General features: G+C 35.1%; 1 protein-coding gene across 2 annotated transcripts in view; it reads right to left on the bottom strand.

Moving 5' to 3' along the window:
- The window catches only part of TRHDE (thyrotropin releasing hormone degrading enzyme), a 371,263-nt gene that overhangs the window by 140,441 nt on the left and 210,546 nt on the right, over positions 1-20,276 (bottom strand). The window contains exon 6 of one of the 2 annotated variants that reach the window (XM_032420459.1): positions 15,416-15,553. The exons of the other annotated variant lie outside the window; for it this stretch is intronic. Within the exon in view, the coding sequence (XP_032276350.1) occupies positions 15,416-15,553 (138 nt within the window). The remainder of the gene's footprint in view (positions 1-15,415; positions 15,554-20,276) is intronic. 2 annotated transcript variants of the gene reach the window in all.

Below are 20,276 nucleotides of genomic sequence, written 5' to 3' on the forward strand. Positions count from 1 at the left end.
TGAATAAATGTGTAACCTTCTCTGCTAGGAAAGTCAGCACATATTTGACTATGTGATCAGGCAATGGGAGAACAGAATTTGGAGTCAGGTAGGCTGGGTTGAAATTTTGGTCCTACTTATGAGCTATGTAAGCTTGAGCCAAAAACAAATAAATAAATAACGATTGTAGGCTTCAGCTCGATGTAATGTGTAGAACTCCTGGAACATAGGGAGTACTCAATATATAATGACCATTAACATAAAAAAGTATACTTAGTGTTTAGTTTTTAAATTAATATCACTGTTTTATTTTATTCAAGCTTTTAAGATGGTAATAAAAGAGAATAGAGATGACAAAACAGTGCTTTGTGAATGGCTTAAATTCGTTACATTAAAGAAAACCTTAGATCAAACACAGAGCTCTGTTTCTAAGAATGATGTCACTTGTTTAAGACAAATATGTTAGTCTCTCAAGCTAAGAAGCAATAACTTGATGAAGAAACAAAGTAAGTGAAGCTAAGCCTTGAGTATATGTATTGACCAATGATTACAACTTTTCAATCTCTCTCCCGTCCCTTAAGCTCTCTTGTGAATTTCCCATCTCTTTGTCTCTCAGTGCCACACTCTGGATAGTTTCTTCAGTTCTATCTTCCTGTTTACAGTTCTCTCTTCAGCTCTTTCTAACCTGTAATAAGCCATCTACTCCATGTACTGTATTTTTAAATGTACTATTACATTTTCATTTCTAAGAATCCTCATTGGTTGTGTGTAAAATCTGCTGGCATTTTGCTTATATTTCCAAGCCTCTTTTTATTCCCTCAAATTTATTAACATGCCATTTTATATTCTATGTCTCACATACCCAATATTTTCATCATCTGCATGAATGATTCTGCTCTCAATTGTTTTGGCTATCTCAGGTTCACAAGACTTTGGTTCCTTGCATGATTAGTGATTTTTGACTGTGAGATGCTCTTTTTCCTTGGAATTTATCTGTGGAAATCTTTTGAGATGTGATACAAAAGCATGTATTTCTAGAAAGGATTTGTTTTAGCTTCCATCTGGCATCTGGGGACACCTCTGGTGCAGGAACAAGCATTTTAAATTAAAATCCTGTCTTGAGGTTTAAGTGTACCAAGGTCATTTTCATTTGAGCTGCAATGCCATGCAAGTGTTACTTGTGGTCGCAAATTTTCAGGGGAAAGTTTGGAACAGACAATTTCTCTGCAGTCCCCCGAGGAAGGAGATGGGTTTATTTCTAGTTCACCTATGTACTGAGGGTAGAGATCTTTAAGGTCCTAGCTTTGTAGGAGGCCTTCCATTAAACTTCTCACCTTAGGCTTTGTCTTCTTTTCCTCTCTTTGCAAAACCCTGACAAGTATGCTCAAATTCTCCTGGTTGGAAAAATGACCTCAAGACAAAAGCCAGTTTCAGTATTTTTTTAATCTCTCTGTTTTTTAAAGGTAAGAATATGTTGTATGAAATCAGTCAAGCCTTCTAATACTAATATAAAGACAACTCAAAATAAGCTGTAAGACATTCTATTTTAAAGAAGCAGAAAGACTTGGGGCACCTGGGTGGCTCAGTCAGTTAAGCATCTGCCTTCAGTTCAGGTCATGATCCCAGAGTCCTGGGATCAAGCTCCGCGTAGGGCTCCCTGCTCCGCGGGAAGCCTGCCTCTCCCTCTCCCACTCCCCCTGCTTGTGTTCCCTATCTCGCTGTCTCTCTCTTTCTATCAAATAAACAAATAAAACCTTTTTAAAAAAATAAATAAAAAAGCAGAAAGACCAAAAACTTGATTCAGTGCTACCAGGAAATATGCAATAGCATGAATGATAAAGGATGTAGAAAACATGTAGTCTCTAGATAATTTTCTCAGTAGGGTCATCAAATGGCCCTTAGCCTCCACTGAAAGAATCCATGAAAATCTCTGTGAAAGTGTGCCCAAAGAACTGTTTTCATTATTTCAAAGGAAATAGTATACTTACCTTCAGAAAGCTGACATGGGCCAAACAGAAAGAGCTTTTGTTTGTTTGTTTGACTAAAATTGTATCAGCCCAGCATAATGGCATAATTTGGCCAGTTTGAAACAAAAACTCTGATTAAGACTTATGTAAGTCTTTGATGAATATAGAGGCACATTGTTTAATACTTAGAAGGTACATTTTTTTAAAAGTAATAAGATTAGAGAATCTCAGGGTTCACATGTAAAAGGAACGGTAATGAAAAGGGTCACTAAGGGTAATTAGGGTGACTGGAGAATAACTGTTTGAACTTCGCATGCAACATTGGTAACTATATAGGGCTATTAAAGATTTTTATATTATATAAACATACCATGTATGATTAAAAATGGATGGCGATTATGTTGAGTAAAAAGATGTGAATCCATCAGCTGCTAAAACACAACCCATTCATGATTGTTCTTCAGGAAAATTCAATTCAGTTCAACCTCTTCCAACCTATTCCATTGTCATAAGTACACAAACAAAAATTACATTGCGAATGTTTTTGTTCTCTGTTTTCTCCAAACATTCTTTTTTTGTGAAAAGGAAATTTTATTCCTGTTCTCCTTTTCCCTCTTCTGTACTTCTCATTTATCAAAATGTCAACCTTTAATTCCAGTTGTCTTGCTTGTTTATCCTTCAAATCTTAATTTATTCCTAACTTTACTTGTCCTTTTTCTAACCACCATAGAAGCCTGTTGTTATTCCAGAAAATCTGTTCAAAACATTGCAATCCCCAATGTGCTAGGGGAATATGCATTGGCTGATTCCCAATTCTTTTTGGTTTTTATCTTCAATTGCTACTTTTCCCTGAATATCTTGTAAAAAACAATTTAAGATTCACAAGCTTACTGACTGAATTGATCTTGTTCTGTTAACAGAAGCCCATTCCTTTCTGAGATGCATTATAGCTGCCTCCTCGCCTAATGGGATGAAAATCACATATAGTCACATGATGAGCAACTAATAGGAATGGAATAGTCTTTGTCTATTACCATGTATACTAATCAAAATGGTAATTTTTATACTTAATTTTGGCTATTGATAAAGTCTGGCATGAATGAACCATTGCAAAAGTCATTAGAATTAGTCTTTTGCATAAGCAAAACACTAAGAACAAGTGTAGTTATGAAAGTATTTCAGAAAGCTGCAGAAACACAATCTTGCCAGAGCCAACTTCTGCAAGCTAAGAGTTACACAGCTCTGACTCGTAAGCTTCTTACATTGTGTGATCACCACTCTGGCTTTCACAAAAAGAGCAAAAAAATAAAGTCAAAACCAACACTGTACCTTCTTAAGCATTTCAGCAAAGTCAAAAAGACAGAAATTGTGTGCAACAGAGGAATTCAAAAGTAGTATACTGAACCATTAATTAATACCAAAACAATGAGACACAGAAGGGCAGGAGAGTATGAGAATTCTTCCAATGGGATTATTCCATTCCTTACATGATGGAGTAACCTGCGACTTATTTCCACAAATACGTACTTTTTCTTTCAGTTTCATCAAGTAACTCTAAATCATAGATGGAACGGGTAATGGGGAAGAAGTACAAGTGACTCAAAAGAAAAGCAAGCTGTTTGAAGTATTAAGAGTTGAGAAAGAAAAAAAGAGAAAGGAACCATCAAGCAGATGGTGATGAGTCAGTCAAACACACGTGCAAAAGAAAACTTGCCTCCATCAGCAAAATGCACAAATTAATAATTTACCAGTAAGTGGTAAAGGCATTTATCAGAAAAATGTCAATAAAGTCATCTCCTCCCACCATGTACATTTTCTTTGCAAGGGCAAAAAGGCATTTCCTTTACATGATATTCTTAAAATCACCTCTGGCCTAGAAAAATGGTAATTCAAGGCCAAGGACAAAGACAAGATTCCTGGTAATAAAGGGAAAGAGTTTCTAAAGTATGTTCTATCATGGACATTCTTTCCATGATTTTTTACAGGTATCAACAGATGATTCAGAGATGTATAGGAATTATCTCTAAATTTTCCCATTTTACCTAAGACACAAGTAGTTTGCTGCCTTTACCATTTACACTTCTACAATTATAATCAAGAAATTGGGTGATACACACATAAAGATAGGCATGTAAATAAATTTCCAGTAGATTATAAATTTTATATTACATTATTTGATTATGATACACTATGGAGTCAGGATCTAGGAGGAATTTTTTTAGTGCCCTTCTTCAATTTAGTTTGCTAATTTGGGAGCAAGTTCTTAATTTTATTTTTAAATAATATCAAAGAATGAAGATTTTCTAGTCCTTGATATTTCACACTGAAATATTTCATTCCCTTTTATGTCAAGAAATTCTTTCTTAGATGGAGCTGAAATTTCTTCCTATAATTTAAGGCTATTTATCGTACTCCGACCTGAATGTTGACAGAGAAGTAGTAAGCTGCCTTCCTATAATGACCATTCATATATTAGAGCCAATTATTAAATCATCTCTTTGCCCTTTCTCCTCCAGGCTGGACATATGTAAATTCTTTAGCTTTTTCTGATAGGATTTATCTCCAATTGTTTCTAAATCAATCTCTCTCTCTCTCTCTCCTTCCATCCCTCCTCCCTCTGTCTCTCTCTTCTTTGCTTAATTTTTCTCAGTCTCCTAAACTGTTCATATTTTCTTTATGAGATGATCATAACCAGTGATTATTACTTCCAGAGTGTGTAACCCTTATTTTTCTGTGTATGCCAGTCCATTATTTATTTAAAAAATACTGTACTTTTTCATTCAAGGAAAATCCCTTACTTTAGTATATGTAACCCAAACCATACTTCCTACTGAAACAGTGACATAATAGGCAATTACTTAAAGAAATTGTCCTGGTAGAGTGGAAGGCACATGAGTTAGAAACAAGATGTAAAACCCAGGTCTGACACCTAAGAACCTGTGAACACCATTAAACCCCCTGGGCCTCTCTTTACTCTTATGAAAAGTGAAGATTACTTTCCTGCATCTTACACGAGTGGGAAAGTAAATGAGATAATTAAATGGATGTCCACCGGCAAAACAGACCCTCAAAGAGCAACTGATACTATTATTCCTACTAATAGTATATTGCCATTATGTACCTGACCCAAAGCCTATTGCCCAACTGTTTGGACAAAAGTGACCACAAGTGCTATAGTTAATCAATATATAAAATATACCAGATGCATAGCAAAGCTATACATACATACTATGCACACTATAAAATAAAGTATGCACAAATGTGTCAAAAAGACCAAAATAGTCATCAGTTGTATTCGTTTGATGGTGTGCATGTAGTAGATTGTGAGTGAGAAAGCAGAGGCTATGAAGAAGGACCTGTCTAGAAGAGCAAGGGCTGGAAAGACTTGCAGAACAGGAGGCTAATGTGCCTGAGGCAGGAGAATGCAGAGACAGCAGAAGAGCTAAGCTGACAGGAAAGGGGTCCCACGAGGTCTAGGGCTTAGGGGTCAGGCCACATGTGACAGAACCCATTAGGAACAAGAATGATTGGACAACGCAATCTTCTTTCCCCCTCCGGAATTCATATGGAATACATCTGAAACTCATGAATCCTATTTCAAGTGCCAATTCTTCTTCCTAATTCCTATAAACAGATGGGATCTTTCCCTCTGAAACACCATAATGTTTCGCTTGTACCACTTTCCTGACATTTACTTTAATTCAATTCAACAAATACTTAGTGAGTGCCTACTATATGCAGGCAGTATAATGAGGACAGGGAAACAATGAAAAACACAGACAGACCCTCTCCCTCTATGAAGCTCACATTCAATGGTGGAAAGTGGGAAGCCAGATAATATACTAACATAATCTTGAGAAAACTGTCTAACACGTTAGGTGATCGCTACCAAAACAGCCCTAAACAGGAAGTAGATCGGAATAAGAGAAATTAGTGAGGAAAAAAAAATGAGGGTGTCAGCTGACATGTTAAAACCGGCAGCCTCTTTAAGAAGGTGACATTTCAGTAAAGGCTTGAAGGAGAACAGGTTAGAATCATGACAACATCTGGAGGAACATCATTCTCTACCGAGGGAATGGCCAGTTCAAACACCCTAGTGTGGGAGGGAGGTTAGTAGGATTTCAGGGAAAGCAAAAGAGCTGGGGGAGCAGGAGGGCCATGAGTGAAGGGACAGTAATAAGAGATGAAGTCAGTGGGGTGAGAAAGAATAAATACTGGAAATACTCTGACAGCAGAGACAACAAGATTTCCTGACAAATAGGATCAGAAAAAGAGAGGATCGAAGATGGCCAGAACTTGAAGTTGGCCATCCACTGAGACGGTTCATATCGTAACCTGCCTTAAAATATATTTATTTGTGAAAAGTGTTATAGATCTGACTTCAAATCCTTGGCTTGTTCACTCGCTGGATGTCTGACCCTGTAGAAATCACTGCATTTCTTAAGTTTCAGTTTCCTCATCAGTAAATTGGGTTAAAAATGCCTATATCCCAAGTATTCTGCTAGGAATAAATGGGATAATACATAGAAAGCATTTCACAAGATGCCTTGTAAATAGTAAGTGCTCATTAAGTGAGAGATGTGTTTTACTGTTACTCTTAGTATAATTGCTGTTTTCATTTCATATGTTTTATGTCTACAACTGGGTTATATTCTTGAAGGAAGTGACCATTTTATTTGTTTTTGTTTTTGTTTTTTTCCTGCAGAAACGACCTGCTCTGTTTGTAGGGTTGGTATGTGCTTTCTCTGTGTCCTAATCGTGGCCTGGCTGACACAAAGCTGTGGATGGGAGACCTGTTATCAGAAAGGACAACAGATGCAAATGATTGATTGGCCTTTTCGTATTTACTCCTAAAGATGATGGAAACTATACACATTTTCCTCGTTAGTCATACAAGGATCTTCATAAAATATATCAGCCTTAATACAAGAACTGTTCAAAAGTATTCTTGTTTTTAAAGTATCCTGTTTAAATTTGCTCAAGTCATTTGGCAATCTCTTCCTCTCTCCCAAGCTTGTAGCGATTCTCTTCAATTTGGCATCATATGTAAATTTAATGAGCATTCACTCACTTTCATCATCCAGGTCACTGGGTCATTGATTCTTATTTCCTTTTGTGCTTTTAGTGCAAACAGACTATCTCCATCCATCTTTTCCAGTCTTTCTATGGACAGTATTTTCCTATTTCCATTGTACTTTAGGAAAAAGCATCTTCATTTTCAATTACTACTAAAATGGAGAATTGTTATTTCATTGGAATGTAATTTTTTTAACAGACTATCTCTCCCTTTTTTCCCTTCCCATTCTAAAAATGTGTATGCAATTTTAGGAGTTTATCTTTCTTTAAATCCTGGCCTTAAGGCTATCCACATTTAACATCACTATTTATTCAAAACCACTCAGTTCTTAAATTCAAATCTACAAAAATTATTATTTGGTCTGTTGGTTCCTAACCTTTATTTCCGTATAATATCCTCTACCCCTATAATACATTGCTATTTAAAAAAGTTATTTAAAGTGTAATTGAATTACTATGCAGGAAGAATAACAACAACAACAAAAAAAACAGAAGTGGGAATAATTTGAATAATTATTAAAGGAATAATTACAAGACATGATAAGCCAACAAAGCACTGACGCAATGAGAGGTTGATTGTTGGCAGAGGTTAATGTTGTTTAGTAACAGGGATCTTCAGGGAGTAGAGCACAGAAAAGCAGTAGCAAAAAGTTTTTATTAAGTACCACATACTATGATACAAAAAATAGTAAGTTCTAAATGCTACAACTCTGGTCACTACAGTCTTTTCTAAAATGTCTAGATCTATTTATTCTTTTAATCTCTTTCACACCTCTAGGAATATTCTTTCTAGAATACAATTTTAATTATGTTACTCCTCTGCTTGAAACTCTTCATTGACTCCTCATGGCCCGCTGGATAAAGTTCAAACTTCTTAGTATTGCATAAGAGGTCCTCCAGTTCTTACGGGCTTATCTCCTCAGCCTGCCTATTACCCCAAACCCTCACTATTCTATAACCATGTCGAACTTGATGTTCTACTTAATCAAGGAACAACATGGTCTTCCTTTTCTAAACCTCCTCTACAGAATGGTCCTTGTTTGCTTTTTTGTTATTCCCTTCCCTCCTTCCCCTAGGAACTATGTATTGTATATATTTCTATCATAACACCTAAGATTCTGAGGTTGACATCCATTACTTTTTTCTAGCCATCTTTTTTTTTTTTTTTGGAAGCCCTCCTTCAGGTGATACCAGGGGCCTATTAATTATGTGGTCTATCTCTTATGCCAGACGATAAGCTCATGACACATACTAGCTAGTCAGAATATCCATAGGAATTGTTCATCCTTTGGACATAGGGATTGGCCAGTAGTGATCTATTACCTAATCAGAAAAAAATCATGGCCTTTTGTGGAAACAGATAGAGACTCTGTTGTGATGAAGGAAGTTTGCTCTTTCTCTGAGCTCGTTAGGATCACAAAGTTGAAGACTCCACCAGCCTAATTTCTTTAGGGCCACCTATCTAAGAATAATCTAGATAGAGATGAAGAGCTAAGAGGCTGATAAAAGATAGATTTCTGATGACGTTGTTAAAATACCTGGAGTCAACCATTACTAAAACTACTACTACATCTCAGATTTGTCAGTTTTTCAGTCAACAAATTCCTTTTTATTGCTTAAGATGGTTTGAGTTAGGTGTCCACATTTAAAATGGATATATTGCTACTAATACTCAGTTACTGCACTGACTTATTTATATGCTGTCTCTCCTTTGTGCCTTATTGTTATATCCCTAGTACTTAGCACACAGTGCCTGGAATATGAGCAGAGGCTTATCAAATTATTTTGGAATGAATGCTCCAGCCAAACTGGTTGATAAAATATGGTAGTGCTTTAAGAACAATGGCTCTGGAACTTAAGTTCCTGGGAAACATATCCTTAGAATTGACCACGACTCAATGTCCTCATCTTTAAAATGAGAATCATGAAAATAATGATCCAATAAGGGGATTATGAGAATTCATTGAGTTCATAGATGTAAAATTTGGCAGAGTGCCTGGCACCAAGTAAGCATGCAACAAACGTTAGCAGTTGATCTTACTTACAGCTGTACAAATATCCATATTACCTGTCATACATCCCAGAATGACATAGTTTACCCATGCTACCTACAAAGTTAAAATGGCTACTGCATATTATCTACCTACTAACTTACCTGATAGAAAGAGCCTGAGAGAAGCCAAGTCAGAGACCTAGACTAAAGCACAAGGTGTACATCAAGGCCTGATACAGAGATTCTCATCTTAAGTCCCTGATATTTCAGCCAAATTGTTCTAATCTTTATTTTTCCACATTTACATTTGAAGATTATTTTTCAGATATACCAACAGTACCTGGGCCACTATTTTTCACTAAATTTTTAGATGTTTGATTCAGTATGATGTGAGTGAATCCGAACAATGAGGACTCATCAAGAAAGCATGATGAACAAGTAGACAGAAAATCAGTAAGGATATAAAAAACTCGAACAACTCTATCAACCAACTTGACCTAATTGGCATAATATATTCCAGTCAACAACAGTGGAATACACATTCTCTTGAAGTGCATATGGAACAGTTACCAACAGACACCAAATTCTGGGCCATAAAACAAGCTTCATCTCTAAGAAAATTCAAGTCTTATGGGAATATGTTTTACTGACCACAATAGAATTAAGTAAGAAATAAATAACAGAAAAAAATTCTGGAAAATCTTCAAATATTTGTAAACGAAATAACACAAGTTAAATAACCAATGGGGCAACTAATAAATCAAATAGGAAATTTAGAAAGTATCTTAAAGTGAATGGAAATGAAACCTCAGTGTATCAAAATCTGAGGCATACCTTAGGCAGTACACTTAAGAGAAAATTTATGGAATAAACATCTAAATTAAAATAGAAGAAAGGTCTCCAATTAATAACCTGAACTTACACTTAAGAAACCAGAAAAAAGAATAAGTTAAATCCAAAGTAAAAAAAGAAGGAAATAGTAACGATTAGAGAGGAAATCTATGACATAGAAAGTAAGAGTAAGACTCAATTAAACCAAAGGCTGGCCTTTGGAAAATAAAATGTATAAACTTCTAGCTACACTAATTAGAACAATGAGGATAAGACAAAAATTAACAATATCTGGAGTTAAAGAGGAGACAGTATTAGAGAATCTGTGGTTATTAAAAGGATAAGAGAATATCATGTACAACTTGATGCCAATAAATTAAACTTCTTAGATGAAATGAGCCAAATCCTAGAAAAGATACAAAGCCCACTCTAGAAGCATAAATAACCTGAATAACCTGCTAATATTATCAAAATTAAGTTACTAGTTAAAAATCTTTCCATGAAGGAATTCCAGGCTATATTGGTTAACTTGCTGTACTGATAAATTCTACCACATATTTAACAACAACAACAACAATATATATGTATATATATATACACACACACACACACATATATAAATTCTATATAAATTCTCCCAGAAAATTGAAAAAAAATAAAAGGTAATAGTTTCTATGAGGCTAGCATTATAGTGATAACAAAACCAGAAAAAGATGTTACAAGAAAACAAAACTACAGACTAATATCCCTCATGAACATAGATGCAAAATTTCTAAATTATGAAATAATTCACTATTATGAAAATAAGGGTCAGGTCACAAATTGGTAAAAATATTATTTGAATATCATATATCTGATACAGAACCTATATTCAGAGTATATGAAGAATCTTCAAAAATCATAGTAAGAGGGGTGCCTAGGTGGCTCAGTGTGTTAAGCGTCCAACTCTTGATTTTGGCTCAGGTCATGATCGCAGGGTCATGAGACTGAACCCCAGAGTGGGCTCCATGCTCAGTGCAGAGTCTGCTTATCCCTCTCCCTCTGCTCCTCCCCCTGGCTCATGCTCTCTTTCAAATAAATAAATAAAATATTTTTTAAAAACCTCAGTAATAAGAAAACAAACAATCAAATTTAAAAAAAACATGGGCAAAGGATTTGAACTGGCTCTTCATTAATGAAGATATATGAGGGGAAATATGCAAATGAAAAACTGGTCAATATCATTAGTGGTTATGGAAATGTAATATACAACTACAGTGAGATACCATTACAATATCTAAAATTAGGGGTGCCTAGGTGGCTCAGTCGTTTAAGTGTTTGCCTTCAGCTCAGGTCATGATCTTGGGATCATGGTACTGAGCACCATGTTGGGCTCCCTGCTTAGCAAGGAGTCTGCTTCTCCTTCCCTCCTCCCCCCCACTCCAGCTCATGCTCTCTCTCTCTCTCTCTCTCTCTCTCAAATAAATAAACAAAATCTTTAAAAAATATATCTAAAATTAAAAGAACTGATTATACCATGTTTATGTTGGTGAAGATGTGGAGAAAGTAGAACTTTGATACATGTTCAGCAGGAATATGCCATGGTACAATGGTACAACTACAGTGGAAAACAGATCAGCAGTCTTAAAACACTGAACATACCTATCATATTACCTGGACATTCCACTTCTAGGTATTTACCCAAGAGAAATAAAAGCAAATATACATACAAAGACCTGCACACAAATGTTCATAGCAGCTTTATTTGTAACAGACAAAAACTAGAAACAACCCAAATATCCAGGAGAATGTAGAAATTGTACTGTATCCATATATTCTACAACATGAATGTATCTCAGAATCATTACATTGAGTGAAAGAGAGCAAACAAAAACGAGTACGAGTACATACTTATGATTTCATTTATATAAAACTCTAGAAAATGCAATTTAATCGATAGTGAAAAAGTTGATCAATGAAGGAGAGAGGAGAGATGGGAAAGTGATTAGAAAGAGGCATGAGAAAACATTTGATGGATATGCTCATTAACTGGATCGTGGTAATGTTTTCACTGTGTATATATATGTCAGAATATATCAAATTGTACCTTTTAAACATGTACAGTTTACTGTATTTTAATTATACCTCAGTACAGCTGTTAAAACTTTTTTCTTGTGAAGTCTTCTTTGAAAATACAGTAGATCTATCATCACTTGCAAACACACAGGAAGGACGGTATTTTAGTGGTACTTAAAGCATAAAGATACATAGATATGAAGACAAGCCCATAGCTAACATCATACTAAGTGGTGAAAGTTAAAACCCTTTCCTCTAAGATCAGGAATGACAAGGATGCCCATTCTCACCATTTCTATTCAACACAGTACTAGAAATCCTAGACATAGCAACTAGACAAGAACAAGAAATAAAAGGTATCTGAATCAAAAAGGAAGAAGTAAAATTATCTCTTTGTGTAGATGATAGGGTCTGATATATAGAAAACCCTAAAGACTCCACCAAAAATGCAACTAATACATTAATTCAGTAAAACTGCAAGATACGAATTCAACATACAGAAATCAGTTGTGTTTCTATACACTAACAATGAACTATCTAAAAGAGAAATTTAAAAAGCAATCCCATTTACAATAGCATCAAAAGCAAAGAATACTTAGGGATACATTTAACCAAGGAGATGAAAGACTTGTACACTGAGAAAATAAGACATTGATGAAAGAGATTGAAGAAGACACAAATAAATGGAAAGATATCCCATGATCTTGGATTGGAAGAATTAATACTGTGAAAATCTCTCTACTACCCAAAGCGATCTACAGATTCAATACAATCCCTATCAAAATTCCAATGGCATTTTTCACGGATATATATCTATATATATCTATATATATATATATAGATAGATATCCCCATATCCTAAAGACCTCAAATAGCCAAAACAATCCTGAGAAAGAAGAACAAAACTGGAGGCATCTCACTTCCTGATACAAGCTATATTACAAAGCTATACTGATCAAAACAGTATGGTACTGGCAAAACAAAACAAAAACAAAAATGGTTACAAAGAACCAGTAGAGCAGAAAGAAAAGAGAGTCTAGATATAAATCCAAGCATATGTGGTCAACTAATTTGTGACAAGAGCACTAAGAACACACAATGGGGTGTCTTTACAATAAATGGTCTTGAGAAAACTGGATATCCCCATGCAAAAGAATGAAACTGGACCCCATCTTACACCACTCACAAAAGTTAACTAAAAATGGATCAAATATTTCAATGTAAGGCCTGAAACCATAAAACTCCTAAAGGAAAACATAAGAGAAAATATCCTTGACTTCAGTCTTGGCAATGAATTCCTGGATAAGACACCAAAAACACAGGTAACAAAAGCAAAATAAACAAATGGGACTACATTAAACTAAAAGCTTTGGCACAGCAAAAGAAACAATCAATAAATGGAAAAGGCAACCTACAAAATGGGAGAAAATATTCGCAAAATATATATTGGATAAGGGAGCAATACATACAAAATGTATAAAGAACTCACACAAATCAATAGCAAAAAAAACCCCACAAATAATCTAATTAAAAATGGGCAAAGGACGTGAATAGACATTTTTTCCCAAAGAAGACAGAAAATTGATCAAATGATCCATATAAAAAGGTGCTCAACATCACTAATCATCAGGGAAATGCATACCAAAACCACAATGAGACATTACTACATAACTGTTAGAATGGCTACTCTCAAAAAGATAAGAGATAGGGGGCACCTCGCGGGCTCAATCAGTAGAGCATGCAAGTGACTCTTCATCTTGGAATTGTGAGTTCTAGCCCCATGCTTGAATTGCCTACTAAATATTTATCCAAAGGATACAAACATAGTAATCTGAAGCGGCACACCTCCCAATGTTTATAGCAGCAATGTCCACAACAGCCAAAATATGGAAAGAGCCCAGATGTCCATCGACTGATGAATGGATAAAGAAGATGTGATATATAAATACAATGGAATATTACTCAGCCATCAAAAAGAATGAAATCTTGCTATTTGCAATGACATGGCTGGAACTAGAGGGTATTATGCTGAGTGAAATAAGTCAATCAGAGAAAGACAAATACCATATGATTTTACTCATATGTGGAATTTAAGAAACAAAAACAGATGAACATAGGGAAAGGGAAGGAAAAATAAAATAAGATGAAAATAGAGAGGGAGGCAAACCATAAGAGACACTGAACTCTAGGAAACAAACTGAGGGTTGCTGGAGGGGAGGTGGTTGGGGGGAGAGGTAATTGGGTGATGGGCATTAAGGATGGCATTTGATGTAGTGAGCACGGAGCATTATATGCAACTGATGAATCACTAAATTCTACCCCTGAAACTAATAAAGTATGTGTTAACTACACTGAATTTAAATAAAAAATTTTAAAAATATATAGTTAAAAAAACCTCATATATAAAAAATAATATATATTTTAAATTTTGATTATTTTACATAAATATATTAACATATATTTTAAATATGGTTCTATACTTCCACTTATTTTTCCAAATCATCAAAAACCCTTTTACAGCCAATGCAACGATCAGTGACTTAAAAAGATATTTTCTAACACAATTTGTATCTTTACATATTATAACATATAATATTAATGCATAATCATTGAGATAGTCATTTCCGGAGTACAAAACCAAAATCCAAATTAGTGTACCAAGGAATCTTGATGAATCATTATTTGACCTCTAGTTGTAAATAGGAATATTTCAGGAAAAATATTAGGAACAGTTTTAAAAACTTAAAACATTTATAAGTCAATTAAGTACATGGAAATCCCAGTAAATGCAATTCAATCTACACCAAAGATGAACTAGACTTTAACACTATTTTAACAATTCCCAAGTAGCTACAAGTATTAAACAAAGAGATATACATACTTATGTTAAATTAGAACAACTACGGGATAGAGGTGAGAAAAATCTTAATCCACGTAACAATGGGGGGAAGTTCAGAGTGTGTCTTATTTCTGTGTCTAATCCTTGGTCCAAGATCTTTGTCAGTCAAAGTCTAGTCTTTAAAATTTCATTTATCATGATTATTATCCAAGAAAGATCTTTAATTCCCTAAATGTCCCCTAATAATGTTTATAAAATCTATATGTCGCTGTCTACAACCATTTGTATCAGCCAAGCAAAATAAGTTAAGTATTTAAGGGGTACTGATGACAAATAATCTGTCACTGTGTAGGTCAGCTCTCTTATTAATAATAATAAAACCTGACACTGACACACCACCATTGTACAGCGATTTCATATCAAGACTCCAAACATTTATTCATTTATTCTCCCAACATTTCTTTGCATTGTTTGGCAAACATTCATCTCCATCTTGCTGATTTATAAAGCAAAACCCTAACTCATAAAATGACATGAACCTAGTGACTCTCTATTTTCTAACTCGGTCCATTTCTACCTGCCAGGAGGACGAGAAGAATAATCTCCCATGAAATAGTTTGGCTGCCCTGGGATTGTGAAACATCCAATTGGCACTTGGCTCTTATCTATTCCCACCTTTTTATAGGCGATCCAGTCAAACACCCTGTCAATATCTGTTGCCTGTAGCACTTCCTGTGATACTGGATGGGAACTGGCCAAGCCGTCAAGCAGCATCACTTCATGCAGAACATCCGTCAGAAACCTCTGTTTTTCCTGCAATACAGTAGACGGGGCAATATCATAGGTGGTTCATGGTTGTGACAGAATGCATGTGACAACATTAACAGAACGTGTGTTACTTCATTGATGATGCTCGTAGGCCTATGTGGTGAGACTGAACTCCAAAGAGAACCCAGTAAACAAAATGCCTCTAAATTACTCTAAAATGAAGGTGGTTGATTTGAGCACAACATGAAACAAAATCAATGTGTTACAATGGGCCCTAAATAGATTTAAAAACAGTGGACGGTGCCTTAACAGTGGTTAGAGCAAATTCAGACAGTGGGCATGTAAATGAAACAGACTAAGTTTGTTTGTGTGTTCTACAGGATCAAGGTGACAGTTCCAGTCCCAAATAACCTTTTTAGTTAAGTTCGTCAGCGGAGTAAGAATTAAATTTCTGGATTTCAGGGCCATTTTGCTGTTTATACCATTTATTGGTAATACCATTTGAACACCTTATTCTCTCCTTCACTGATCTGTCCACTTTTCTTCCCTCCTCCCCCGACCTCATTTTCTAACACACACACACACACACACACACACACCATTTATCTTCTGAAAGAATCTCAGGAGACCACAACAAATAGCAAAAGGTATATTGACATAAAACTGTAGTATCTGTGGATATATATGCGACTTCCGGATAATGAACATAAAGTGGAGAGCAATAGGTATTAATAACCATTACCATAAAGTTATGAAAACAAACGAAATCATAAGACTTCTATTCTGTGTGATGTTTAGACCTTTGTATTTGCTCTGATAAGAGCTGATTTGTTATGTTAGAAATAAACTGTAAAGAAAAAGTACTTCTCTGTCGTTTTGTTTTAAGAAGCCTGCTTTAAGGAAACAGCTTGGGTTTTGTTAACAAAAATGCTGGCAGCTATTAGTCCTCCTGGCCTCCTGCCTTCATTGAGGGAGGAGGGAGAGAGAAAAGAAGTTGCAAGAGATAACAAGGGCTAAATAGCCCCTAGGTAGTTGGGACCTGAGGAGTATCATTACAGAGATTAAAGACCGCAAGACTTAAATTGCTATAGCTAATTCTGAGCTCACTCCTGGAGCCTCCTAGTTTTGAGCCAGCAGATAAACAGCATGTTATTTCTGAGTGAGTTGTAATTTCAAGCTGGGAGTACACCAATCCTGGATTTTTACAAAAATGGAAATGGAGAATAACTATGCTAAAAAAGGAATAGTTAACTAGGCATTATATATGTGTGTTCTTTAAATCTGGCTTTAAAGAAGCATCTTACTTCATCATCATTTGTTCAATGATTTAGTATGTTTAATCAATAATTTAATTAGTTCTCCAGCCAACTGTATACTATAATGTTTATTTCTAATAGGATATTTTTATAGTCTGTGGACTATAGATCTAATTTCTTCAGTCCTTTTTTGGTCTGAGAGTTTCACACCAATGGTCTATACTCCATCGCACTGTACTGGGATTGAACGGTCCCAGAAGTCTGCTCCAGAGAGTAAGAGCCCACGGTGAGAAGTTCAAACTTACAACAAACTGACAATTATGACATAAACTAATACTGTATTTCTTCTCAGAGTAAGTTCCTAATTCAAGACAAATTAAGGAGAGTGAAATTGGACCTTGTGATTTAAAATTTTAAGACTAAAAAGACAGATGGCCTAGACTGAGAGAATAAGAGAAAATCGTGTATTTCCAAAATGAAAATATTAATGTTACTTTTAAGCAGGTATGCAATCTTGTTACTCATTCAATTTAAAAATGCACATTGAAACTATTTGATATTGAAATTAATGGGTGGGAACATGGAATATATCATCATACTTCAACTTGACCAATGAACACTTTTATTTATAAGAAATACCAATTGAAGATGTGGTTTTCATTCTGAAGGAAAAATAATATTCAATTCTTTAAATAGTGATTGCCCACTCCATTATGTAACTCAAACATCTGATCGAAACCACAGTGTAAAATAAACTTAAAGTGGTGTTTTATTTGAATCCTAATTTTTAATATTTAGCAACAGTAAATATATATGATCAATATGAAAATTTAGTCCACATATCTTAGTTTGCTAGCAATGTGATTTTTAAATGATATAAAGTAAATGGCTAAGTAATTACAAATGTGAAACCTAAGGTAAATTTCTAAAATGAAACTCTCTTGTTTAAGGAAATATAAGTTATACATGATATGTTGCCTCATTGGTAGAATTTCAAGAAACTGTTTAAATTTAGTAATGATGTTGAGTCATTAGCCAACTGTTGGAGAAAATGACATTGTGTAATTGAGAAACAAAAAGCATTAAAAGAGATTAAAACAGAGGAGAAAAAAAAGAAGAAGAAGAAAGAAAAGACTGGCAGAAGAACACTCACAAAACTCAGAAGAGAGAACACTTTAAATTAAGGAAGAAAAAAAAATTCTAGCCAGAGGCAAACCCAATTTAACAAAACTACAAAGAGTTTCCAGGAGAGAAGGTGTTAATTTTTTATCAAAACTTGTGTCGTTATAAAATAATAAAAAAAAAAAAAAGGTCTTAGCTTATTAGTCACCTGTTGGGGCCCTTCCCCCCTTGATCCACAACAACAATAATAGTAACAGCAACAATTACAAAGTATTGATTAATTGCCTACTGTCAACCTGAGACCATGAAAGTTTCAAAATAAAGTTCAAGAAATCCTGGCTCTAATATGAGATAAAAGAACAAACACTGAACAAAATAATGGTTTTCTCTTACACACTAGAAATGCCAAAGGAAATCTGAGGGAAAAAATCTGTAAAATGGAATTATTTATACAAAGTTTAATGGAAGAAGTAGAATTTGTTCTGATCCCTGAAGGAACTTTAAAGGGTGTGTGTGTGTGTGTGTGTGTGTGTGTAGGGAATAATATATTTATGGTGCATATTTAACAGCTTTTATTCTAGTTCATATTTTAACGTCACCATGAAGCTATTCTATCAAAGCAGCACAACAAGGTAAAATGTGGAACTTTAAAATTTGTTTAAATAAGTTTAATGTTAATAGTAAGAATAAATCCTACCACTCTAATATAGACCCTTCTTGGAGTTGTTGCAATATGTGTCTACATTTAAACAGTTCAAATAATACCAAATATATCATTTTGTATTGAACTATTTTCAAAAAGATATTACATTTGAATTTTTGGAGAATAGTGAAAAGATTTTTCAGGTAGGTAAAGAAAGTGTGAATAAACTCAGAGTTGAGAATAACACATGGAAAAAAAGAAAGCCCCCTTTATTTTTTTTTATTCGTTCATTTAACAAATATGTATTCAATTCCTACTCTGTGCCAGATACTGTGCTGTGTCTGGGGAGGAAATATATGACTGAAACTTAGTCCCTAACCTTAAAGAACTCAAAAGTGTAAGAGAAAGACCAATAAACAGCTAACTGTATTACAATATGATGGATGTTGGGCGCCTGGGTGGCTCAGTTGGTTAAGCGACTGCCTTCGGCTCAGGTCATGATCCTGGAGTCCCTGGATCGAGTCCCGCATCGGGCTCCCTGCTCGGCAGGGAGTCTGCTTCTCCCTCTGACCCTCCCCCCCCTCATGTGCTCTCTCTCTCATTCTCTCTCTCTCAAATAAATAAATAAAATCTTTAAAAAAAAAAAAAAACAATATGATGGATGTTATAAAACACAAAGGATGAAATGATTAATTAGTTCAGAAACGGCTTCAAAAGGAAGTGACATTAAAGTGGGTTGTTGAAGGATGAAGGGTTACTTAGATGAATGGGGGAAGCAGCTTTTTAAAAAAGGACAAATCCAGGCAGAGAAAACATGAAAAAAAGCTCCTCTGTGTGAATCCTCAGGTACAGGTAGAAGAGTTTGGTCTTAATAAATAGGCAGTAGCAGGCATAATGACATGATAAAAGTAGTGTCTTAGGAAAATTAACTTATCTGTGGTATCCAGGGAGGCTTGATGTATGCAGAGACGGGAGGTAGAAAGTGGCTATAGTACTCAGAGGGGAGGTGGTGATGATGTATTAGAACAAGGTGCTGCCGAAGGACTGTTGTATCTGAGAGATATTTTGAGTGAAAAAATCCACCAACATTGATACCTCAATGCTCTGGCTCCCTTAGCAGATGATGGAGAGAAAGTATTAAGAAATGACTTGATGGAATTTTTTTAAAGGGGAGCGGGAAGCTACTGAAAGAAATGGAGTAGTGGAAAAAAGTTTGCTTTGGAGGGCAAGTTAAAAAGATCACTTCTAGGCATGTTACAGGTAATGTGACGGTAAACACCCAAAAAGCAATATGCTACAGGCAACTGAAAGTAAAGGCCTGCATCTAAGGAGCAAGTGTTAATCAACTTTTGGCAGTAAATTGTAGTTCGTATAAAAATATAAATAAAATCTCAGAATCTACTCTTTTTTTATTATTTCTTACAATATTAGCATTTCATAGACTGGTGTTTAGTAACATACGTGAAGGGAGTTATTAAGGAGGGCACGTAGTGCATGGAGCACTGGGTATTATACGAAAACAATGAATCGTGGATCACTATATCAAAAACTAATGATGTATGGTGACTGACATAACACAGTAAAATAAAATTTAAAAAAAAGAATTCTTATTGCAGCGTTAGATACACTTGACTAATTATATTCCTTAACATCTCAAAATGGCTTCTGCCTGGACATGTCAAATTCTAAAGGGTTAACAGTGAATATGCCTGGTCCAGCCACAGGCATGGTGATGAGTAGGAAAACA

The sequence above is a fragment of the Phoca vitulina genome, unplaced genomic scaffold, assembly GCF_004348235.1.
Source record: "Phoca vitulina isolate PV1807 unplaced genomic scaffold, GSC_HSeal_1.0 scaffold23, whole genome shotgun sequence".
Taxonomy (NCBI): domain Eukaryota; kingdom Metazoa; phylum Chordata; class Mammalia; order Carnivora; family Phocidae; genus Phoca; species Phoca vitulina.